This window comes from Echiichthys vipera, assembly GCF_963691815.1.
Source record: "Echiichthys vipera genome assembly, chromosome: 4".
Taxonomy (NCBI): domain Eukaryota; kingdom Metazoa; phylum Chordata; class Actinopteri; order Perciformes; family Trachinidae; genus Echiichthys; species Echiichthys vipera.
Genome location: NC_139829.1, coordinates 29,740,758 through 29,758,251, shown reverse-complemented (window position 1 = coordinate 29,758,251; position 17,494 = coordinate 29,740,758). Strand labels below are relative to the sequence as shown.

Genomic DNA, 17,494 nt, shown 5'->3' with positions numbered 1-17,494 from the left:
TAAGATAAATCAAGGAATTAACACAATGCCAAAAGAGAGCTTTAATGCTGAGCCAAACCTGTATTTGGCTTTGTTGGTAATAATAATAGCTTGGATTTTTAAAGCGCCTTTCAAGGGAACAAATAACATAGAAACAAAAAATAATGGTACCAATGTTTGTTGGGGATAAGAGTAAGTGTGTGTACTGTTTGATTCCCTTAAATGTAGCATTACAGATTTCTGCTTTGGAGAGAGTTCCACAGGGTGTCCTGGAAAGTCTTCAGGTTGGCGTGGGGAGTAAGGTAAGCAGACCCGTGTCCGAGGACCGGAGGTTTCCGGGACAGGGTGTAAAGCTGGAGGAGTTCTGATGAAGTACTGGGGGCGAGGGCATGAAGCGATCTGTAGCTGAGGAGAAGGATTTTGTACGAGATGCAGGACTTGACCATGAGCCAGTGAAGGTGGATGAGGGTGAAGGTCATATGCCGGTTTTGTCTGACTCTGTAGTTTCTAACCCACTCGGTGTGTTGTTCATACAGTGAAATATGACGCTTTCAGTGATTCTGCATCACCTTATAAACTGTAGAATGTACACTGACGAAGTGCACAATAGCTTTTAAACTAAGGTCGCCGTGTCTGCTGCAATAATACAGTATTGACGTTTACAAAGAGTCGTAAAAAAGACAGACACAAAAAGGAGCTGGAGTGACTTGCAGTAACTATACTATTATTATAAGGTGATGTGACTGTCTTTGCATACTTTGTAGGCTGTACATTATTTGTATATTAATCTTTGAGCCACTCCCAGATAAAACAATATGTTCACAGAGAAATACGTCTTGGTGTCGTTTTGGTGTTTCAGTGTGGACAGCTAACTTTTAGTGCATTACAGTGGGCACTGTTTGACTGCAGGTCAGAGGTAAAATGGATTCAGCTCCTTTTAGTGAGGCAGCAGTTTCCTGCGGATAAACAGGTTCAAGCCAAACAGTCCTCCCGTAGCTTTGTTTAGGAGGAAAGTGACTGCAAAGACCATAACAGAATTGTAATGCCTTCTTCCACACTATGTGTATGTAAGGGGGTTTGGGTAAGGGCATTCAAGCTATTATCTCAGACTGGAGCCCCCCCAGGACTAGAGGAGACCTTCAGTTCTCATAGCAAATGAAGCACACAGGGTCAGCAGAATGGCCGTGTGAGTCACAGCACTTTAACAGTGAGGTATGTCACCGTGGAAATGGAGAAGTTAACACCATTTTGGATGACTGACCGAAGAACAACTCAAGGTTTCAGTTGCAGTCCCTGAAAACAGTCAAAGCGGAACAGTGTTACACAGTCATTCTCAGTTCAGTGGGAATGGGACCTGATCTCCTCTCACCCTCATCAAGCTTCAAACAAACTTCATTTGTGCGATTATTTAATTGTAGCTTGTTTAGTTGTCAGCTAATGCTCATCGTTGGCCTCAGGGTTGAGTGGTTACAAAGTTACCCAGCCCATATTAGAACGACGAGATCAATAGAGACACATTTAGAGATTAATTCCCAAAATGTAGTAGATAGACGTCTTCTTTAGTGAAAACACACAACACCGTACCTGTATGTGGGGAGGGTGGAAGTTCGGGGTATGTCATAATAAATACTTTTATGTTTTCTTAAAGTCCCCCGGCGATCCTCCTGCAGACAGACACCCAGCATACGACCCATACATACTGAACGCAGCACCTGTCATATCATAAATTCTTTAAGTACCAACACAAGTTAAACCTAACCCTGACCCAGGGCCAGCAGCAGCACACATGGAGTCTCATATACATCACACCTGTCCTCAGCTACAACTGGTAACTTAGTAAAAACAAACTTGAAAAAGCTGCGGGTGTGTTAAGGGTCCCTTCCCTCCCTATAAAATCCAGGTTTGATCTTTAAAATGGGTCCACATGTTGTGAACTCAAAAGAACTTTAACCTGAATAAATCTGCCTAATGCCAATCGGTGTACTGCATCATTTAAAACTGGTTTCATCCAAAAGCCTTTAAGCTCCAAAGGGGCGGCAGTAGCTTAGTCCATAGGTGTTCTGGCTTGGAGCCGGAGGGTCGCGTGGACTGGTGGCTGGAGAGGTGCCAGTTCATCTCCTGGGCACTGCCGAGGTGCTGTTGAGCAAGGCGGCGAACCCCTAACTGCTCGGGGCGCTGATCCATTGGCAGCCCCCTCGCTCTGACATCTCTCCATTAATTGCATGTATATAGGTCCTGTTTGTGCATGTGTGTGTATTTCGGGCCTGTGTGTGTGTAACCTGAATAACAATAATAGAGTGAAACAATTGAATTTCTCTGTTGCAGGACTAATAAAGGAATTCTTCTTCTTCTTCTTCTTCTAAAGACTATTTTGCGTTTCGAAAAAAAACTTAAAAATGCCCATCTAAATGCCCAAATTCTCACTTTGCTTGTTTTTATCCAATCATAAGTCCAGTCCAACTATCACATACGACAAAGAAAAGCCTCAGATCCTCACATTTGAGAAGCTAGAACCAGCAAATGTTTGGCATTTTTGCTTGAAAAATGACTGAAATTATCAGAATTGAGGCGAATAACTAATCAACCGATCAACTAATCGCTTAATTGACTGTTCGTTTGAGCTCTGATTCTGTGGCAGGAATACTTTATCAAAACATTTAAGGCTATCTCCCAGCACCCAAGTTTAACTCGAATACATCATTTTCTGGATTTAGTTTATTTTGCTATATTCAAAATTTGTAAAAGACTTTAGTTTAAGAGGTTTACACTAGAGTTTGACTGTATTGTTTTTTGAATAATGATATCTCCAAACCTCAATACCTATGCACACACGCTAAAATGACTATACCATAATTGTTTCTGACAAACCACTGAAACGTTACTATGTGGGACTTAACTGAAACCAAGTGCAATCTATCGTTTGTGAAATTTAAGTATAAATGTATACATGTAATGCATTTCTCTCACTACATGGCTAAAATCAGAAACTACATTTACTGAATCAAAATCAGCTTGATTCATTCATTAATCCCTTCTTGGCTGACCCTACCTGAGGCATCCCGACGTGTTCTTGAAGACGGTGGTCCACTCGGCATCGCGGGGCTTCGAGTCCTCGTTTGGCTCGTGCTCCCACCCTGAGTGGGGGATAATGACCTCGTTGGTCAGGGTCTGCAGGCCGTGGTTGATGATCACCATCTTCAGGGGTTCATAGGACGACAGATTCCACAAGGTTCCTGTACGGAGAAGAGGAGGGAGCAGAATAACAATGAAATTAAAAGACATATTAAGAGGATGGTGATAAGGGAAAGAAATTGGTTATTTGAGAGAGGATCGTGAAGAGAAATAGGAAAAATGTAAGAGGATTAAGAGACGGGGAAGGGGAAACAGGAGGAGAGTGAAAGTGATGTAATATAACGACCACCGTATGGCAGACAAACACTGTAGTGCAGACTTTGAGAGTGCAATCAAAACCACAATTCGATTGGCAGTACAGCACATTTGATGCCATCATAAAATAAACTGGCCATATTGCACTGTGTAAACAACACAACTGTGTAATAGTTTTATTATTCTCCCATGAAGGCTAAGCTGATCACTGTGTTGTAATCTATACTAAGGGTGCACTCACACTGTCCATCTGTACCGTGCCCACTCACGTTTCACGGCTAAAGTCTAGTTTGTCTGACCAGTGTGAGTGCTTGTCGGCCACGGACCGTTTGGGAGAGGTTGGCTTTTGTAAAGCACGTTTGTACATGTACGAGTAAGAGCGTGTGCACTTGTACGAGGCCTACGGCGGTTCTTACGTCATTTAATGTGCGCCTGTTCGGACATAGAAAAAAGATGGACGGACCATGCACAGACATACAAAACAATGGAGGCGAAAGGTTCACGTTGGTGTGATGCAGAGGTGGAGTGTTTACTGCAGATTTGGTCGATGAAGACTTGTGCAGATTTGTGAAGACGCACAAAAACTCTGAGGTCTATGGAAAGATTTGTAAACAAAGTGATGCATCGTGACGACGTCAATCAATGTGTGTGACATGTTATGGTGTGATGACGTATAGGCAGCAAGAAGCATTCGCGAGGCCCAGGCAGTGTGAGTACAAACGGGCCTGGGCCGCGGCGGGAGAGGGAGGGGGGGACAAGTACCCTAAAGCACAGGGCACGGTACGGAGGACAGTGTGAGTGCGCCCTGAGTTCATAGAAGACATTTTTAACTGTGATATTTCTGATATTCTCAAGATATTCCTATAGGAACAGTGATTTTACAGTATGTTATTTCTCAACTAAAGCAGTGCCTTTTCTCATCCAAACAACCAAAGCAGGAGAAAGATCCTTCTGTATTCACATGATACTTTTGCGAAAAAGAAGGGCACACTAACCAGAGCTGGGTATGTGTATCCAGAGGTTTTGCAAACATAAAAAAGAGGCAAGCAGACAAAGCAGAGAGGCGGACATGTTTTGGCAGCATAGCCAGGCAGCCAACACCTCAAAAATAAAATGCTGTTAATCATCAACAGCAGACGGGTTTTCACTCAGACACATGAAAGCTCTGGAGCGAGGAGAAAAACAATGGTACACCGAAAATAAAAACAAGAAAACTATCTCTAACAGAGCCTGAGTTTCTGATTTTATGAACCCATCCCCCAGGTCTCCCTCTGCCTTTACGCTGATATTCTGATCTGGAGATCTGTTAGCCCAAAGCAGAAGTTTTGCAAAGTCTGAAACTATTGCCAGTAAGTATGCCTGGTCAGCTATGGTTAACAGCTTAGTTTGCAATGTACCCATGGATGTACAGAAAAACTATCCCTGGATTTCGTTGATACTGAAGAAAATTTAAAATAATGATCAAATCAAGGCCCTTCTGTGTGGAGTTTGCAAGTTCTCCCCGTGTCTGCGTGGGTTTTCTCCGGGTTCTCTGGTTTCCTCCCACAGTCCAAAGACGTGCAGGTGTTCGGTTCATTGATGACTCTAAATCACCCGTAGGTGTGAATGGTTGTCTGTCTCTGTTCGTCTCTATGTGCCCTGTGATAGACTGGCGTCCTGTCCAGGGTGTACCCCACCTCACGCCCGATGTCAGCTGGGATCGGCTCCAGCCCCCCCAACAGGGACAAGCGGTTGAAGATGAATGAATAAAATCAAGTTGTGGAGATTTTTTTAATGATTTCTAAGGGGATGTTTATTCTCAAAAAGTCATACTGAATGTAAAAATATGTGTATCAAGTCTGTGTGTTCAGATATGATTTAAAGTGCCTTAACTGGCTGCAGGAGCTGTGTTTCACAGCCACTGCTGCTGCTGCCTTTGACAGCTGGCTGTGTGGGTGAACATTCCTAATCAACAACCATCCAACTTTTCTGTTTGTTTTAGAAACCCAGCGTCCTCCTGTCCCGTTCACCTCACACAGTATGCTTGCCTCCCGTCGCTCCCCCCCCCCTCCAACTCAAGGGTTTGAAAGCCCTGGTCCAAAGGAACAACAACCAGGAGCTAGAGCATTAAGATTAAACAAGCACACACAGAAGAGCTCAAGGACATGTGCACTTTGCAAATATTTATGCACTGATACACACACACACACACACACACATGTACAGACGGCTTGTCTGTGATTCCCTTTTGCCCCACAATAACAGACCATTAACAGAGCAATGAAACCGCCATACTTCCTCGCCCCGTTCTGTACATTTTCCAGATGGTCAATATTTCCTCTGTTAAATCATGCTTTCTGCACACGGGAGGGAAAAAAAAAGTCTCGGCGGACAGTCCCGGGCTAAAAATAAATCCAGTCCTTCTGGTGTGGTTGGGCCTGGAGAAGACTGTTTTCTTTCGCCAAGACATGGAAAAAGGAAAAAAACTCATTAGACTAATCCGGATACTGTGTTCTTGTGATATTTAAGTTTTAAAGCGGCTCGTGACCTTTGCCACTTAAGCCCCTCTCTCCGTCACATCTCCATAGTAACCGTGTTATATAACCAAGCAAAAAAAAAAAAACACTGTGCGTCCATTCCCTCTGTGGTTGTAGTTGGTGACTAGACTGGCTTCCTGTGCGTCAGACACTACCAGGCTACCAGTATCTAACTGGGAAGCTATTAGATGTGCACGCCAAGGTGTGGCTCCATTCTGGGCTACTTTCACACACAAATTGTAAGTGTGATGCAGGAAATTGAACACACACTAAAACCTCAAGCAAACTATGTATAATACTGTGTGTTTTACAGCTCGTGTAGGTGCAGAGTGTGAGAACATTTTAACATTTTGGACAGCGTGTTTGATAATTATACAAACGTATTTTACTCCTTATAGATCCCCGTAGGCCCTCATTTGATTCACAGAGCTTGTTGAGAACACAACGTGTCCTGCAAAAATATCCACAAAGGCCAAAACAACCAGTGTTCAGGTAATTACACTGTTGAATGAAGATTGGTTTGATTTTTCTGTAAATTTCATAACTTTACAAATTCTAAATCGATTTTCCCCCCAAAGCACTTTCATGGTACGTTAACCTTTGCCTTAGATGTTATTTACACATCCATCAGCATAAGAGAGAGGCTCTGGTTAAAGAAATTACACATTTACATGTTTGTTTGTTGCCTTTAGTGCATACTGTTATATGCACATGGTTAAATCCAGGTGTGTGTCTGTTTGAGTTGAGTCAGTTGAGCTGAAATACTCAAATCAACTCATCTTCCTTTCTAATAGTTGGTTTGAACTTCAGCAGATCTACACCGTGTCTACGGACCTAAATCCATTGAGTTGCTGCCACTTGATTGGCTGATAAGATACTTGCATTAACAAGTAGTTGAACAGGTGTTCCTAATAAAGTGGCCAGTGAGAGTATACGCAACTCAGGTTTCACAGATAACTTCACATGTGCAGGACAATGATTCCCATATTCTTGAGTCATTAAAGGAAAACTTTGCTGATTTGAAGCCAGCTCTAAGTCATCGCAGTATGTGCAGTGTACGATGAACGATGTTTGGCTTCCCTCTGTGGTGGAAAGAGCAGCAGAGCGTAGAAGAGCAGCAGGGCACTGATGCTTTGCCATGACACAGAGTCGGGTTAAAATCAGCAAAATATCTCTTTAATCATTATTTCTCGCAGCAGTCAAAGACATCACTAAACTGTACTGTATGTGTGGCACATGCATTAAAGCGTCTGGATGAACGCAGGGATGAGGCAGCCAATGTTACGCCATCATGAATTATGTGTCGATTTGGTAATCAATGACCCAACACAGTGGAAAACAAAAAAGTTAACAAGATGTAATAAATGCAGCAATATTAAAAACTGTTGGGAAAATGTGTATTTTTGAAATCTTATTCTGTGGTTTGGTCTTTTATATGTATATTATTTTTACCGTGGTTGCTTTTAAACTCTTATTCGACTTTTAGAATTCAAATATATTTTTCAGTAAAACACCCACTCCTTCCCTGGAGCACATTTTCTCCACTCTCTTTCTGAGAGGGGCCAATTTTGTCATGTATTTCACCTACATGCATGAAAGCGTCTGAGAGGAACTCATTTTGGTATGATGACAGCCAAGCTAACATTCATGCCTGCATGCTTGCCAGGCTGACAGCTTGATTACCTCCATTTTTGTGTCATTAGCATCAGCTTTACTTTTGACAAGCAGCATCCAGCATGCAGTCAACACACGGAGCAACAGGGGCTTAAGGAAGACATGCAGTGAATATAGAAAACTGGTGACTGAAGTTTCTGTGTCATACACTCAGTAGGGGGCTTGAGGGGAGTTCCAGGGGGGATGCCTTTTAAACTTTCATCCCTTTCTCCATCCCTTAGTGGCAGAGAAAGTGCAGAGGCAGAGGGTCGTTTAGTCAAATATGTTAGTCTTGTCTACCTGAATCTTATTTATCTGAATGAGGTTTGTTAAAGGTAGACTATCGGCTCAAACCCTGGCTCTGAAATACCGATAACCACACTGTGCACTGATAAATCTATGGTGCTGTCTGTGGTACTGAAGGAGCAGACAGATCTTTAATTGCATTTGAGTCCCGCCCTTCTCTCAGTTTTGTCCTGGATCTATAATATTTTCTACATTATATAGTCGAGAAATATTTTTAAAAAGTCATTCATGAGGCGGTATTCTAGTTCGCAAAATTAAAAAATCGCTTCCAGCAAAAGAATGTATGGAAAATATTAAGGAGCTAGGAACTAATTCATGAGCCCTGCAATGTGCTACACAGTTTCTGCTGAGAAGTAAGAAAGACTTGTGTGCATGCATACATTATACATTTGTTTTAGACACAGTGATGAAACAAATAAAGTTGTTTGTATGTGGGGTGAAATATTCCACTAGCCTGTCTAACATGACATAAAATAACACAACTAACATAATGAGGAATGTGCAAATTGATTCAAATGACCAAGAACCAGATGAGATAACTTGTGAATGTTCAGCTCTCATGTCATTGTCATTTTCATTATCAAGCTGACGTATAACTGCATAGTATCTTTATTACTCAAAATACAAGGTGATTCAAATTAGCAACCGTATTTTCAGTTTCGGCAACCAAAAGCTGATGCCTGGTTGCCAGGCAATTCTTGAAGTGACCGATACGGACTGCTGATTTTCTTGAGCAGATATTTGGAGCCGATACTACATTTGCTCCCTCAATTTACATTCTACAAATGACGCAATGATGATGACAAACGTTACGAGTCTCAATTTTAAAAAAGGGAACGTTTATTGAACTTAAAAACAGCATCTCCAGCGACACAGAGCTGCCTGTGGACGCCTGTTTCTAAATAATGTCGGCAAACACAGCAGCCCGCATTTCGGCCGGCCGATGAATCGTCCATCACTACACATAACATCCTCTCCACCATGGGAGTTGGAAAGACAACCAGCTACACAAACACACAAGAAGCAATACTAAGCTGTTAGATTAATAGTACGTGATTCCTGCAGTTTACGCTGTACCTGTGAGTGTCGTTTCTACATAAAACAGGATCAACAGTCCACATCCGACATGACTGGAGATGCATTTCTGCATGTAAAATGTAAAATATGCCACCAACTATCTTTGACTTGCCTTGTTCATAAGCAAAGAAGCACTTTGCAAAAATAGACAAGACCATGTTCACCTCAGCCCCCCTCGGCTTTTCTCCATCACCTCCAGTATTCCAGCTGAAACACTGCTCAGGCCTGTGGAACAGTTCAGCTCTACACTGATCATTTATGCCAGAGGGGGAGAAAAGGCATGTCTTTGTGGGGGCCATGATCCATCGGGTACGACAGGCATACAGCCCACAGACACAGTGTTATTTGAGATGACAATGACAGAGGGCTGTGGAAGTGCCCATCTCCGTCCACGCCACTGTTTAAGGCCACAGACTCTACATCAGGTTCAGTCTGTTTGCTGTCCTCTGTCCGCTTGTCAGAGGAAGGTGGAATCCTGCCGTCTCAGGGGGCCGAAGCAAACATCATGCAATTGTGATGTCAATGTTCTCTAACACCTTGAATATCTGTGTTACTATGTCATGTAGGCTGGACTGTGTTTGGATTTGATGGATAACAACAATATGATTTTAGCAGTGAGTTTAGTTCACTGGTCTGATGGATAGGGATGTTAAAAATGGTCCCTCATAACAATATTTAAATTTGATAAAAAGTATTAAACACACAAAGGCAATTTGACTAAAAACAATAAACAGATATATGCACAGACAATGCAGAGCTATGGAGGTCATCGTTTAAAAAAGAAAGATTATAATAAATACTAAATACATAAAACTGAATAAAACAGTGAAGTCACAAAAGAGATAAACGGTTTAAATGACAGTGATCATAAGTGAAAGGGATGTAGAGCTACTGGGGAATTGAACAACTTTCATTTCACATCTATTTCTGTAATACTCTTCGGATGAATCACACCTCCAAACTGCTGCCTGGGTTTAAGAAAGGATAGCTGATGTCTGGATCCTGTCCAGACCTCTCTGACTATACAAAATATTATCGTATACCATCAAAGAATAGCTGATGTAGGTAATATTTCTTGATGCACAGCTTCTAGGCTTTACCCATTTTGACACAGACCTATTGTGGGCTGCAGGAAGTCAGTAAGTGAAAGTCTGATTGTAGTAATACCTGTAACTTCAGTCTGTGATTCCAGATATTAGAAATTGTCTTGGATATGGAGGAAGATGATCATAAACGTGCGTAATATTAAAAGCAATTACAAATGGAGATGAAGAACCAGGTCACAGTGTGTTCCATGTAAACGTGGAGTCATACACTGAATACGGGTCATGTCTAGATGGAAACACAAGATTTGTGAAATGCTGGCGAGACGGTTAGGCCTACACCTCAAATGGTTAAGGTTAGGATAGATCATCGGCCAATAAGGGCGCACTCACACTGTCTGCCCGTACCGAACCCCGGGCTTTAGGGTACTTGTCCCCCCCTCAGCATCATCTCTCCTTCACATGATGATGCTGCCCAGGCTGCCTGACATTTATCTGACTGTGCAGGTCGACGGCACATTTAGCTCTGATATCTGGAGGTGTTTTATGCCCATCTTCATGTTCGCTTTGGTTTTCAGATCTTTATCCAGTGAAAAAGAAAACCACAAGTGAAAATAGTGAGTTACGATCGTACTTAAATTGTCCCTTTTCTCCCCCAAAGTTTGTTATCTAATAAAGTCAGGACTCCCAGTCGGGCGATAATATAAAATTACAAGGCTTTATCAAATCCGAGACCTTTCATAACTGAGTCGAGCTTCTTTTATGATCTGGTTTATTAATGTTGTTTTTCTGCTGAGAAAGGTTCCGACTGAGTTGGTTGCGACGTAAACCATCTAAAAAGCAGCTCATAATGTGTGAAACAAGTTGTAAAATACATTGTGACATATTCCTGTAACTCTCCAAAGACTTCTGACAAAGTGTGTATACAGTACATACGCTATGGAGGATCTGATATGTCCTGTATGTAGCAACCATCCTTCACTATGCTTGGATTTTCCAGTGAACACGTGATTTACCTCTTTCATCCAACCAGCCTCAGGGAAGCTATATATTATTTGACTTGACAAAACACAACAATGGTTAGCTCAAATCTTATATGACATGATTAGAGCTGAGTATTAACAAAATGTTACCTCCTGTTTCTGTATTATTCCTTTTCCTATCATTTACACCCCCTCTCTGATACCCGGGTGTGAGTGCTGGAGGAACCAGGATCAGGACTGGGAATGGCACTGGAGCCGAGGCTAAGGTTAATTACATTTTCTAGGCACCACTGGCAGGCATGTTGCTCTTCTCGCAGGATCATTAATTTAGTTCTGCCCATTACAGTTCTCCTCCTCCTGCTCCTCCCGCCTGTCCTTCTCCTTCTCGTGCCTTATGCCATCCATCACACTCACAGTGCTAAAGATGGAAGAGGAGGAGGAGGAGGAGGTGACCTGGACTCACTCTGTTGTCTGCTATTGCAAGTGTGCATTAAAATACGTGAAATTGAAGATATATGTGTGTGTGTGTGTGTGCGTGTGCGTATGCGTGCATATGTGTGTGTGTGTGTGTAGTGTGTATTTGAAAGAAACCATCAGACTGGGCGCCGAGGTCGATCCACATGAAGCAGTTAATGAAATGAGGTAGGGAGAACTAGGCGAAAGTGCACACATACTTTATGCATAGACACTAACTCACACACACACACACACACACACACACACCGGTGATGAACTCAGCAGGCTGTCCCGTGGATCACAGTGGGGGAACTCAGGTATGTAGCCCCTCTGGGAAATGACTCCACTTCATGTGTTCACACCTAAGTGTATGTATATATGTGTGTGTCCTATATAACAGCCCACCAAGGAAACACACTATAAATGTTAAAAGTGTGCCAGTACTATGAGCCAAGAATCCAATAAGGTCCAGTTAGTGTCAGGCACCGCAGCATGATGGATACGACGCAGTATGTTTGATCACATACACATGACCCATTGATTAATGCTACACTGTGTATCTATGGGAACGCTATGATGTGAATGACTTCTACTACAGCACAATATCATAGAGATGGGACTCTTGACTCAATTTGATCCGTCTTCACAACATTACAGTATTCTCCTGATTAAATGTAAATACATTATGGTACAGCAAGCCCTGCCCTTCAGTGTCCTTCACTATCCAACACCTGAGCTGTGATTTCAAAGCGCCTGTATTGGGAGTAGTTCTGGGTCAAATAATAAAATGTCACCAACTGTGTCTATTACTGGGTTCATATCTGCCCAATTTGATTTCAAATCTAAAAATAGATTTTCACTTCTGCCTTGAGACTTGATGGTAGACTGTTTTCACAGCAGACATTTTGAGTCACCATAGCAGGACAAGCACAAATTAATAGCACTAATGATGGCCACGTCCCATCAAGTGCCTCAGTAAGCCATTCAAGCCAGCCCGTGTGAACAATAGCACAGGATTAATAGCAGAAAATGAATGTTATTAATCACACTTGTGCTTTTATATATATATCAGGCCATGTTTGAAAAAGGTCTACCCTCTGTTTCTGTAGAGGGGATTTTACCAATACCAACTGAGTACAAGTTAAACTCTCACAATGTATGTACTTTTTCCACTACTGTAAAAACTGTACATTAAGGTATCAATGAGAGCTACAGTGCTAATGCCAATAACAGCACTGGCAGCCATATGGGATTCAGTGTCTAATGTTACACATTCTGATTTAAGCTGCACTCATCAATATTTTTATATTAACAATGGTGAAAATGTTTGTAAATGTGTGTAACATGAAAGGGAAACAGAGGATAATCACCGGACAGCAGCTCCACGGAGCAGACAGATAAGTGGCCGTCCAAGCTAGCAGTCCAGTTCCGTTCAATTCAGTTCGTTACATATTAGAAAATAAGTTTTTCATGTTTCCGTTAGTATAGTACCTGATACTTTTTTTGGTGCGAGCTGAGCGAGCTGAGCCGATAGAAGGTAGAGTTAAAACACTGAGTACCAGTAGTCTGGTATATGCAAGCGCTACGCTACCTGGAATAGGGTTAAAATCATTTAATTATGCGGTTCTTCTAGACTTTCTAAAATTTTATTGGGCCGAATCAATCCGAAATTCTGAAAGGGAATCGAATCATTGCAACGAGTCATTGCAACGAGTCATTGCAACGAGTCATTGCAACGAGTCATTGCAACGCGGCGGTTGCAATGACGGTTTCAAACTGAAAAAGCGTTAAAAATATTCAGGTGTTTTATTCCAAAACATCCTTTAAATAGTGCTGCTGTTTTTGTCTTAAACCAAATATTGGCACAGAGCTACAAGTGTGTCTAGACATCATCTCTCTTCCAGCTTAGAGGCCTGCCAACTTGCTCTATATGCATTTTTAATCCACACAACAAAGGTGAGCAGCAAGCACCTGCCCGAGTGCCAGTGCACAAAACACACACATCTCCTACAGAAAAAACAGGAGACAAATCCTCTTAATAATCTACATTTCCAGAGAGGGGCTCGCTGGAGGGCACAAACAGCCCAAGGCCTATCGGGACAGAAAATAGAATTACTCTGAACGGTACACAGCTCTAAAAATATGAGCGATTGGTCTGTCTGTCTTATGTGTTGGAAAATAAAACCTCTCGGCTCCTTCCACGTCACCCGTTTCTCCCTGCAGAAAACAGAGCCCTCTGTGGTTTTACAGGGGCAGCACAAACTTCAACAGCAAACTCTTAAAACACATGGGCTAAGAAAAGGGGCCTATATTTAAAACCCATATTTAATTGTAGAAAAACACAGCCAATTCCAGCCACATGGGCTGAGGCTGTGAGCTGAGCTTGCATTGTGACTGGCCTGTTTTTACTGGGGCCAGAGCACTGGCAATGGAAACCTGAAGGAGAGAGAGAGAGAGAAAGAGAGAGAGAGAGAGAGAGAGAGAGAGAGAGAGAAACAGGGCAAGAGAAAAGGAAAGAGAGAGAGAGACTACAGGGAGAAAATTAGCGAGAGTGTAGATAATGAATGAAGGGGAGAAAAAAACAGAGTGAGGCTGGATAATGAGCGAGAGAGGAAAGGAGGAGGGAAAAAAAACCTCCCTCCAGTCTGTCCCCCTTGTCTTGTGGTGCAGGGTTATTTTTAGCTACGATGGGGAGCAACACGGTGCTGTAAAGGCAATCATTTCTGCTGCGGCACAGTCATCGCTCACCGCGACATCTCTGTCACAGCAAAGGAAAGCTTCACACACAAACACACACACACACACACACACACACACACACACACACACACACACACACACACACACACACACACACTTACACATCCATGCAAGTTAAAGTTCAACAAGCATGCTATTTAAAGGACTGGTATCACCATTAATACCTCTGGATGGAATCCGTCAATATTGATATTCCCTCTTTAGGGCCACGGCCTCGCAGATCTTCGCAACATGACATCCAGCTCGAAACCACTGACAGCTGCAAAAACCCCGGCTTGAGAACTTTTCCTTCTCTGAACTTTGAATAACGTTAGAGAAATAACCCCCTCGGGGTGAAACAGTATTTTACACTTGGCGGCCGCTTCACAAAGGTCAAGCATCTCACTTTAAAGTGGTTCTCATTTTTCACATGTGCGCTCGAAACAAAAGCCCCTTCTCCGATGGGAAAGCATGCATACCAGGTGTGTTAGGTCAAACCAATCATGTCGGGGATTAGCTGAGCACTTGGAAAGACACACACACACACACACACGCACACACACACACACACACCACTTTATTCCCCAGTTGACATTTAACAGATCAAGAAGGAGAAACCATATTATGGCTTTGGAATCAATACCCCCTCTTAAAGGAATTAAAAACACAATACAACGGATAGCTTTTTCTCCTAAAATCAATGTTTCTATGCAATCTTCCAATCTTTATATCCGTCTCTTTGTGCTTACAGTACAGTGTAATAAAGGCTAAACCAATCGCACATCACGATGTTTGTTCTGAACCCTGAATAACTGCAATCCTTGGGCCTGTTCCTTGAAAGAAAATGACCGACTAATGAGCTCATTAATATTTGTTACTCTTTTTATAAGTGGTAAGAAGAGCCATCTCTCAAACGCAGACACTCAAAATGTGTCTTTTCACTAATTCACTAGAATTAAAAGAATGACTAATCACAGCCCTGAATGCATTCCCTCCCCTCACTAGTATATGTGGAGTTACGCAATTCGATGCTAATTTAGCAAGTACTGTATCTTTCCATATGGGATGCCTGGAGCACAATCCTATCAAATAATGTACGGGATGAGAAAAAAAAGCGTACTGTGAATAATGCTGCAAACTATTGTGAGGTGAAAAACTAATTTATACTAATATGGTATGGGATTATGGCAGCCAACTCTGTGTTCCTGAATGGAAAATACGGTATGCAGTGTGCAGCCAGTGATTTCAAGGGACTGACATACTAAGTCACTATCATGTCAGTTTAAAAGGCTTCAAAGCAGCACTTATATACTTACTGTACATGAGTTGAGACTAATTAGGGCGACGGAAGGAGGAATCCTACAGTCAGTGGACATGACAGCCAACAGGCTTCGCTGCAACAGTGCTATGCAGGTGGTTTAGCATAATGTAAGAAAGCTTTACCTATGGCAAGGCAATCGTAAACGATTTCTGACTTGTGGAATGCAATCAGACGTACGTATCCATAGCACTAATTTCAGCCATAGGACAGACCTTTTTGAAGAGGTTTGAAGGGAAAAATGTGGCTTCATAAAATGCTCTGATGGCGAGCTGGGTGATGTGGTTGAGAGAAATAAAGTTATGATATTATTACAATATTTTTCTGACATAGACACAATATGGGAAATGTAGCACACACCAAACTCTCATATGTGTAAAACAAGAACAATGATATCATTTTATCATGAACACACTTCCACGACAATATGCATTCATATTTGCACAGCCATGTCTTCCAGTACATCTACTCTTCCACTTCATATTCCATTTTGTGTTTAATGTGGGCATGTTTATGCTCACCTGTGATGAGTTCTCGAACTTCCATGTCATTGGTCTTCCTCAGCAGGCGCACGAGACCGGGGATGCCGTCACAGTTCTTGATGGCCACCTTGTTGTCATTATCCTTGCCGTAGGAGATGTTGCGCAGGGCGCCACAAGCCTTGCGGTGGACTTCAGATTTGGGGTGGTCCAGAAGCCCCACCAGAACGGGGATCCCCTTCAGCTGACGCACATCCTTCTTAATCTTGTCATTTTCGTAGCACAGGTGCTGCAGGTAGGCGGCAGCGTTGGACTTGACTGGGTCGATGGGGTGGCCGAGCATGGCGATGACCTCTGGGAGGTCTGGGTCACGCCAGCGCGGGTCCTTACGGATGCTGTCAATGGATGGTGAGCGCCGGCCGCCCATGCGGTCCAGACTGGCCATGCTCCCCCTCTCTGGCTGAGCCAGGGGCGCTGAATACATGCCATGGATATAGGGATGGCGCTCATCGATCAGCTCTGCCTCAATGGCTTCGTCTGGGTACCCTCTGGAAGATGAAAGAAGAGAAGACGGTGAGGACAAATGGAGGGTGACTCAGACAGATTTGTCTGAGAGAAGAATTAGGCAGCCGGAGGAAAGACTTTAAGAGAAGCCAACTGAGGTGAGAGCCGCTGACTAATGAGGGGAGAAGGAAAAGCAGAGGAAAGGTGTGAGAGAGGTGAGAAGTAGTGAGCAGTAGAGGGGGAAAGGGAAGGAGGGCAGGACAGAGGGTGAAGGGGAGACAGTGATCTATGCTTTGGATCTGTTATTAACATGCTTGTCAGAGGGACTGTTGTGTCAATTCCGTGCAATAAAAGTGATAAGGTAGGCAATATTGCGCTTATTATCCCTCCCTGTCAGGTGGAAGCAGCAAACATGTAAGACATCAACAAACGTAAAGTCTTAGAGAGTGATTGAGGGACAGGATAAAAAAAAGAAAAGCCAGGCAATTCACAAAGAGGCAAAGACAAAGGCAACACCAAAGAAAAAACTTTGAAGGAAAGTCTTGTGAAGTTTTTTAGGAAGCCACCATATAGAGAAGAGAAGGGAGCTGATGCCTTTCCTCCCAGAGAACAGAGAAAAGAGCTGTGCTGTCCCCCCAGGAGGGACTATGAGCCCCTGTAATGCCCCCAGGGTTCCCTCTGCTCACAGTGCCTGACTCTAACATGCAGTAAGTAAAATGTTAATGACCATCTCTCAGGGACTTCTCTGCTAGCATTAGCCTTTATAGCATCACTACTGTTGGGGCTGGGGACTTAAACTGCATTGAGCTCAACTCAGTTTTGGTGACGGATGTAAGGGTTGTCCTCTGGGGGAGGTTTAGAGGAGTTGCTTTTTGAGGGTTTGTAGGCGGTGCCCTTCAATAAATCTCTATTTCCCACCTCGGAGTCTATGATCTACAGTCTGCTCTCTGGGGTTATTACTCCAAAGGCATCCTAATCAATTCTCCACGGGAACATGAATAAAAATATAGGCACTCAATTACAATGACAGATCATTTGTTGCTACTTGCAACAA

The 17,494-nt window shown here is 42.9% G+C and overlaps 1 protein-coding gene across 9 annotated transcripts in view; it reads right to left on the bottom strand.

The window, feature by feature from the left end:
• The window catches only part of arvcfb (ARVCF delta catenin family member b), a 236,889-nt gene that overhangs the window by 55,403 nt on the left and 163,992 nt on the right, over positions 1–17,494 (bottom strand). For all 9 annotated transcript variants that reach the window (XM_083912103.1, XM_083912100.1, XM_083912104.1 and 6 more), the window contains 2 exons: positions 15,979–16,484; positions 3,029–3,212 (listed from right to left, as the gene is read on the bottom strand). In XM_083912103.1, the coding sequence (XP_083768229.1) occupies positions 3,029–3,212; positions 15,979–16,484 (690 nt within the window). The remainder of the gene's footprint in view (positions 1–3,028; positions 3,213–15,978; positions 16,485–17,494) is intronic.